We start from the raw sequence: 8,816 nt of genomic DNA, 5'->3' as shown, positions 1-8,816 counted from the left end.
AAGCATCGGAATCTATAACTAGTGTCACAGGAATGTTTCAGAAGATAGACAGTAAAGAAAGTCTGTCGTCTTGTACTTAACACGTTCACTGCCACTGTAATTGGCCTTGCTTTGCCACGTAACCAATATTTTTCTTAATAGAATCTGAAAATATATTGCTAAAAGTAATATAACATGTATTTATTTTATAAGTACACAATCAAATTTACTCTCGTGAATCAAAGTTGTTTTGGGGCGCACTAAGGCGTCAGTGGCATATCAGGCCATATTCTGTAGCGGGTGGCCGTGGACGCGCCAATGCGTCTAGTGTATTGTTCCTGGTTAGTGTGACAGTTTAGGTTACTACAATTTCATTTTATATTCATAAATGAAACGAAACATCCTACTGACAAACGACATATTTATTGGACAAAAAATATAGTAGAAACATTCAAATACAAACACAAGATCTCGAAGAAACTTCTGAAATAAAATGTATGTCAAATCTAAGAAAAATACAATCTAGAGCTTTATCCATTACACTCTCAAACAAATAAAATAAATACAAAGTTTACGAATAGTACCGACACATAACTGTCGAAAAATAAATGAGCAACGAAAGTGCTATCTGCCTTTAGAGGTGGTGAATAACACAACAATTCAAACAATATCCTGCTTTATTTGGGCAATCTAGGCACTCGTAAATCGTGTCTGTTCGTTGTCCACGGCTGGCGCATGATCTGCACTTTTTTCGCGGTGTTTTTGATTTTCCATTTGATTCTCGTTTTACCACAACATGTTGGGGATTTCTGACTGGCCGTTCTACCTGCTTTCGTGGCAATAGTGCTCTTATAATACTGAGTCTAAATTCTTGGAGGGGCATTTTTGTGCCACAATATTTATTGTGTAGGGCATGTGCGTTTGTCAGTATCATTTCCACAACGTGGATAAAAAGTTTCTTGTACCAGCGTATGGTTTTGCGTTCCGAGAGGTAATATGATAACATCTGATCGTGCCGATCAACTCCCGCCATAAATTTATTGTAGTTTACAATGGCCAAGGGCTTAGATTTCTTCTCCTTTCTTTTGGTTTCAACCTCAACCATTTCATTTGTAAATGCATTAGAAATGTAGCAAACCTCCCTCTTATCACGCCACTTACCTATCATAACTCCTTCCGCAAATCTGGCAACGGCTTCACCTTTTCGTAGTTTTGCTTCCTGTATTTCCTTGGGTGTATCCTTCCTATTCGCCCTCAGAGTTCCCGTGCAGTGGGTCTTCTTATCCAGGAGCAGCTTTGCCAATGCGAAGCTGTTATAGTAATTGTCCATGTACACATGGTGACCAGCATTCAACTTTTCATCTAGTAAATGAAGAACAATTTTTTGCGCATGGCCTCTTCCTCCTAAATCGTCCAGCATGCCAGTGTATACCGCGAATTTTAGGACCATTCCAGTGGGAGTTGTCAAAATATATAGCTTTATGCCATATTTGTGCTTTTTGTTTTTGATGTATTGGCGGAAAAGTAATCGTCCACGCCAAAGGATCATTGATTCGTCCAGAGACAGTTCCCGTCCAGGGTAGTAAACTTGGCACATCCTTTCATTGAAAAAATTGATAACGGGACGTATTTTATACAACCTGTCGGATGGTGTTGGTTTGCCCTGTTTTGGATTTTCAGAAAAGTGTAATGCACGTAGTATTAGCAGAAAACGATTTCGTGAAATACTATCGGCAATTCCTTTCACGTTGAATAAAGCGTCCTTTTTCCAATAGTCCTGCAAATTCCTCATCTTTACATTTCCCATGTGCAGGAAAACTCCCAAGAACACTAACAATTCGCCAACAGTCACATCTTTCCAACAGTTTATTCGTGATTGTCCTTTGGTTCCCGCAGAAAGGAATAATTCAATCGCGTTTCGATTTGTTTCTTCTACAACTGTCAATAGAAATTCGTCCGTCAGCAAAAGACGAAAATAATCTAAGGGAGTGTTTTCCGTCGGTTGAATAAGCAGTCCCTCATTTTTTATAAATGGGCAATTTATCATTCCAACTGGCTCTCTTTCCCACGCAACAGTTGTATCAGCTGCGTTATCTCTTGTTACCACTCCTTCTGCCATTTCCCTGTCGCTAGGATTCACAGCCATTTCTACAGTCTCATCTAAAACAAACTCGGCTCCGTCAGACTCTTCACTGGATTCCACGCCGTCCTCCTCACTGGCCAGTTCCGTTTCCGAATCGCTTTCTTCTAATATTCGTAATAATTCCGCATCCGTTAGTTTTTGTACGTTTCTTGTGTCCTGTGTTTTACGTTTCTTAGGTTCTGAAGGGCCCGCCGTGTCACGATTGTCTTCCATTTTCAGTCCCACAACAGAGAAAAACTGTAGGGAAAACACACGAACCGCACCCGCAAAAATTGAAAACAATACGTTCTTAGAGTGCCTGCGCAATGAACCACACCGAATGGCTGTGCCCGACTAAACTGTGGCGCTGAGAAACAGCTGAGTGTCTCGCCGCGCAGGCGCGTCGACGGCATATGCACTAGTATCGGCCGGACGCGCTGGTGCGCCGATGGCAGTGAACGTGTTAAGTCGGCATTGTGCCTTTTGTATTTAATTCGGATGCTATTTCTGTGTTTCATCGTCAATAAGAAGGTCCAAGGGATACAGTAAACCTGGAGTGAAGCATCGGAATCTATAACTAGTGTCACAGGAGTGGTTCAAGGCATAGAGAGTAAGAAGAGTCACTCTTCTTGTACTTGATTCTCCATTGTGCCTTTCGTATTTAATTCCGATGCAATTTCTGCGTTTTATCGTCAATAAGAAGGTCCAAGGGATACAGTGAACCTGGAGTGAAGCACCGGAATCTATAACTAGTGTCACAGGAATGGTTCAAAACATACACAGTAGGAAGAGTCAGTCTTCTTGTACTTTAGTCGAAATGTGCCTTTTGTATTTAATTCCGATGCAATTTCTGTGTTTCATCATCAATAAGATGGTCCAAGGGATACAGTAAACCTGGAGTGAAGCATCGGAATCTATAACTAGAGTCACAGGAATGGTTCAAAAGATAGACAGTAAGAAAAGTCTGTCGTCTTGTACTTAAGTCGGCATGGTGGCTTTTGTATTTAATTCCGATGCAATTTCTGTGTTTCATCGTCAATTAGAAGGTCAGAAAGATACAGTAAACCAGAAGTGAAGCATCGGAATCTATAACTAGTGTCACAGGAGTGGTTCAAAGCATAGTCAGTAAAACGAGTCAGTCTTCTTGTACTTAAGTCGGCATTGTGCCTTTTGTATTTAATTCCGATGCAATTTCTGTGTTTCATCGTCAATAAGAAGGTCAGAGGGATACAGTAAACCTGAAGTGAAGCATCGGAATCTATAACTAGTGTCACAGGAATGGTTCAAAACATAGACAGTAGGAGGAGTCAGTCTTCTTGTACTTAAGTCGGCATTGTGCCTATTGCATTTAATTCCGATGCAATTTCTGTGTTTCATCGTCAACAGGAAGGTCCAAGGGATACAGTAAACCTGAAGTGAAGCATCGGAATCTATAACTAGACTCACAGGAATGGTTCAAAAGATAGACAGTAAGAAAAGTCTGTCGTCTTGTACTTAAGTCGGCATGGTGCCTTTTGTATTTAATTCCGATGCAATTTCTGTGTTTCATCGTCAATTAGAAGGTCAGAATGATACAGTAAACCAGAAGTGAAGCATCGGAATCTATAACTAGTGTCACAGGAGTGGTTCAAAACATAGTCAGTAAAACGAGTTAGTCTTCTTGTACTTAAGTCGACATTGTGCCTTTTGTATTTAATTCCGATGCAATTTCTGTGTTTCATCGTCAATAAGAAGATCAGAGGCATAAAGTAAACCTGAAGTGAAGCTACGGAATCTATAACAAGTGTCACAGGAATGGTTCAAAACATTGACAGTAGCAAGAGTCAGTCTTCTTGTGCATAAGTCGGCATTGTGCTTTTTGTATTTCATTCCGATGCAATTTCCGTGTTTCATCGTCAATAAGAAGGGCCAAGGGATACAGTGAAATTGAAGTGAAGCATCTTAATCTATAACTAGTGTCACAGGAATGCTTCAAAACATAGACAGTAAGAAGAGTCAGTCTTCTTGTACTTAAGTCGGCATTGTGCTTTTCTAGATAATTCCGATGCAATTTCTGTGTTTCATCGTCAATAAGAAGGTCCAAGGGATACAGTAACCCTGGAGTGAAGCATCGGAATCTATAACTAGTGTCTCAGGAATGGTTTTAAACATAGACAGTAAGAAGGGTCAGTCTTCTTGTACTTAAGTCGGCATTGTGCCTTTTGTATTTACTTCCGATGCAATTTCTGTGTTTCATCGTCAATAAGAAGGTCCAGGGGATACAGTAACCCTGGAGTGAAGCATCGGAATCTATAACTAGTGTCTCAGGAATGGTTTTAAACATAGACAGTAAGAAGGGTCAGTCTTCTTGTACTTAAGTCGGCATTGTGCCTTTTGTATTTAATTCCGATGCGATTTCTGTATTTCATCGTCAATAAGAAGGTCCAAGGGCGACAGTAGACCTGAATTGAAGCATCGGAATCTATAACTAGTGTCACAGGAATGGTTCAAACCATAGTCAGTAAGAAGAGTCAGTCTTCTTGTAGTTAAGTCGGCATTGTGCCTTCTTTATTTAATTCCAATGCAATTTCTGTGATTCATCGTCAATAAGAAGGTCAGAGGGATACAGTAAACCTTAAGTGAAGCATCGGAATCTATAACTAGTGTTTCACGAATGGTTCAAAACATAGAGAGTTGGAAGAGTCAGTCTTCTTGTACTTAAGTCGGCATTGTGCCTTTTGTATTTAATTCCGATGCAATTTCTGTGTTTCATCGTCAATAAGAAGGTTTAAGGGATACAGTGAACCTGAAGTGAAGCATCGGAATCCATAACTAGTGTCACATGAATGGTTCAAAACATAGTCAGTAAGAAGGGTCAGTCTTCTTGTACTTAAGTCAGCATTGTGCCTTTTGTATTTAATTCCGATGCAATTTCTGTGTTTCATTGTCAATAAGGAGGTCAGAGGGATACAGTAAACCTGAAGTGAAGCATCGGAATCTATAACTAGCGTCACAGGATTAGTTTAAATCATAGTCAGTAAGAAGAGTCGGTCTTCTTGTACTTAAGTCGGCATTGTGCCTTTTGTATTTATTTCCGATGCAATTTCTGTGTTTCGTCGTCAATAAGAAGGTCCAAGGGATACAGTAATTTTTGAGTGAAGCATCGGAATCTATAACTAGTGTCACAGGGACGGTTCAAAACATAGAAAGTAAGATGAGTCATTATTCTTGTACTTAAGTCGGCATTGTGCCTTTTGTATTTAATTCCGATGCAATTTCTGTGTTTCGTCGTCAATAAGAAGGTCCAAGGGATACAGTAATTCTGGAGTGAAGCATCGGAATCTATAACTAGTGTCACAGGGACGGTTCAAAACATAGAAAATAAGATGAGTCAGTATTCTTGTACTTAAGTCGGCATTGTGCCTTTTGTATTTACTTCCGATTCAATTTCTGTGTTTCATCGTCAATAAGAAGGTCCGAGGGATACAGTACACCTGAAGTGAAGCACCGGATTCTATAACTAGTGGCACAGGAATGGTTTAAAGCATAGACAGTTGGAAGAGTCAGCCTTCTTGTACTTAAGTCAGCCTTGTGCCTTTTGTATTTAATTCCGATGAAAAATCTGTGTTTCATCGTCAATAAGAAGGTTCAAGGGATACAGTAGACCTAAATTGAAGCATCGGAATCTATAACTAGTGTCACAGGAATGGTTCAAAACATAGACAGTAAGAAGAGTCAGTCTTCTTGTACTTAATTCGGCATTGTGCCTTTTGTATTTAATTCCGATGTAATTTCTGTGTTTCATCGTCAATAAGAAGGTCCAAGGGATACAGTAAACATGAAATGAAGCATCGGAATCAATAACTAGTGTCACAGGAATGGTTCAAAGCATAGTCAGTAAGAAGAGTCAGTCTTCTTGTACTGAAGTCGGCATTGTGCCTTTTGTATTTAATTCCGATGCAATTTCTGTGTTTCATCGTCAATAAGAAGGTGCAAGGGATACAGTAAACCTGGAGTGAAGCATCGGAGTCTATAACTAGTGTCACAGGAAAGGTTCAAACGTAGACAGTAAGAAGAGTCAGTCTTCTTGTACTTAATTCGGCATTGTGCCTTTTGTATTTAATTCCGATGCAATTTCTGTGTTTCATCGTCAATAAGAAGGTCAGAAGGATACAGTAAACATGAAATGAAGCATCGGAATCAATAACTAGTGTCACAGGAATGGTTCAAAACATAGTCAGTAAGAAGAGTCAGTCTTCTTGTACTTAAGTCGGCATTGTGCCTTTTGTATTTAATTCCGATGCAATTTCTGTGTTTCATCGTCAATAAGAAGGTCCAAGGGATACAGTAATCCTGAAGTTAAGCATCGGAATCAATGACTAGTGCCACAGGTATTGTTCAAAACATAGTCAGTTAGAAGAGTAAGTCTTCTTGTACTTAAGACGGTATTGTGCCTTTTGTATTTAATTCCGATACAATTTCTGTGTTTCATCGTCAATAAGAAGGTCCAAGGGATACATTAAACCTGAAGTGAAGCATCGGAATCTATAACTAGTGTCACAGGAATGGTTCAAATCTTAGACGGTGGGAAGAGTCAGTCTTCTTGTACTTAAGTCGGCATTTAGCCTATTGTATTTTATTCCGATGCAATGTCTGTGCTTCATCGTCAATAAGAAGGTCCAAGTGACACAGTAAACCTGGAGTGAAGCATCGGAATCTATTACGAGTGTCACAGGAATGGTTCATAACATAGACAGTCGGAAGAGTCAGTCTTCTTGTATTTAAGTCGGCATTGTGCCTTTTGTATTTAATTCCGATGCAATTTCTGTGTTTCATCGTCAATAAGAAGGTCAGAGGGATACAGTAAACCTGAAGTGAAGCATCGGAATCTATAACTAGTGTCACAGGATCGGTTCAAAACATTGACAGTAAGAAGAGTCAGTCTTCTTGTACATAAGTCGGCGTTGTGCCCTTTGTATTTAATTCCGATGCAATGTCTGTGTTTAAACGTGAATAAGAAGGTCCAAGGGATACAGTAAACCAGAAGTGAAGCATCGGAATCTATAACTAGTGTCACAGGGATGGTTCAAAACGTAGACAGTGGGAAGAGTCAGTCTTCTTGTACTTAAGTCGGCATTGTGCCTATTGTATTTAATTCCGACGCAATTTCTGTGTTTCATCGTCAATAAGAAGGTTTAAGGGACACATTAAACCTGGAGTGAAGCATCGGAATCTATAACTAGTCTCACAGGAATGGTTCAAAACATAGACAGTCGGAAGAGTCAGTCTTCTTGTACTTAAGTTGGCATTGTGCCTTTCGTATTTAATTCCGATGCAATTTCTGTGTTTCATCGTCAATAAGAAGGTCAGAGGGATACAGTAAACCTGAAGTGAAGCATCGGAATCTACAACTAGTGTCGCAGGAATGGTTCAACACATAGACAGTAAGAAGAGTCAGTCATTTTGTACTTAATTCGGCATTGTGCCTTTTGTATTTAATTGCGATGCAATTTTTGTGTTTCATCGTCAATAAGAAGGTCAGAGGGATACAGTAAACCTGAAGTGCAGCATCGGAATCTATAACTAGTGTCACAGGAATGGTTCAAATCATAGACAGTAGGTAAAGTCAGTCTACATGTACTTAAGTCGGCATTGTGCCATTTGTTTTTAATTCCGATGCTATTTTTGTGTCTCATCGTCAATACGAAGGTTAGAGGGAATACAGTAAACCTGAAGTGAAGCATCGGAATCTATAACTAGAGTCACAGGAATGGTTCAAACATAGACAGTAAGAAGTGTCAGTCTTCTTGTACTTAAGTTGGCATTGTGCCTTTTGTATTTAATTCCGATGCAATTTCTGTGTTTCATCGTCAATAAGAAGGTCCAAGGGATACAGTAAACCTGAAGTGAAGCATCGGAATCTATAACTAGTGTCACAGGGATGGTTCAAAACGTAGACAGTGGGAAGAGTCAGTCTTCTTGTACTTAAGTCGGCATTGTGCCTATTGTATTTAATTCCGACGCAATTTCTGTGTTTCATCGTCAATAAGAAGGTCCAAGGGACACAGTAAACCTGGAGTGAAGCATCGGAATCTATAACTAGTCGCACAGGAATGGTTCAAAACATAGACAGTCGGAAGAGTCAGTCTTCTTGTACTTAAGTTGGCATTGTGCCTTTTGTATTTAATTCCGATGCAATTTCTGTGTTTCATCGTCAATAAGAAGGTCAGAGGGATACAGTAAACCTGAAGTGCAGCATCGGAATCTATAACTAGTGTCACAGGAATGGTTCGAAACATAGTCAGTAAGAAGACTCAGTCTTCTTGTACTTAAGTCGGCGTTGTGCCTTTTGTATTTAATTCCGATGCAATGTCTGTGTTTCAACGTCACTAATAAGGTCCAAGGGATACAGCAAGCCTGGAGTGAAACTTCGGAATGTATAATTAGTGTCACAGAGACGGTTCAAAACATAGACAGTAAGATGAGTCAGTAATCCTGTACTTAAGTCGGCATTGTGCCTTTTCTATTTAATTCCGATGCAATTTCTGTGTTTCATCGTCAATAAGAAGGTTTAAGGGATACAGTGAACCTGAAGTGAAGCATCGGAATCCATAACTAGTGTCACATGAATGGTTCAAAACATAGTCAGTAAGAAGGGTCAGTCTTCTTGTACTTAAGTCAGCATTGTGCCTTTTGTATTTAATTCCGATGCAATTTCTGTGTTTCATTGTCAATA

The 8,816-nt window shown here is 39.6% G+C and overlaps 1 protein-coding gene across 1 annotated transcript; it reads right to left on the bottom strand.

Annotated features, from left to right (window-relative positions):
- Positions 1 to 613: 613 nt before the first annotated feature.
- Positions 614 to 2,359, bottom strand: LOC124735348 (piggyBac transposable element-derived protein 4-like; the record flags this gene model as incomplete). Its single annotated transcript, XM_047248561.1, has 1 exon — positions 614 to 2,359. A coding segment is annotated over one exon (1,746 nt), but the record flags the coding sequence as incomplete, so codon positions are not given.
- Between the last annotated feature and the right edge of the window lie 6,457 nt (positions 2,360 to 8,816).

This window comes from Schistocerca piceifrons, unplaced genomic scaffold, assembly GCF_021461385.2.
Source record: "Schistocerca piceifrons isolate TAMUIC-IGC-003096 unplaced genomic scaffold, iqSchPice1.1 HiC_scaffold_1627, whole genome shotgun sequence".
Classification (NCBI taxonomy): Eukaryota; Metazoa; Arthropoda; class Insecta; order Orthoptera; family Acrididae; genus Schistocerca; species Schistocerca piceifrons.
Note: the sequence above shows the minus strand (reverse complement) of the source record. Positions and strands in the feature narration are given on the sequence as shown.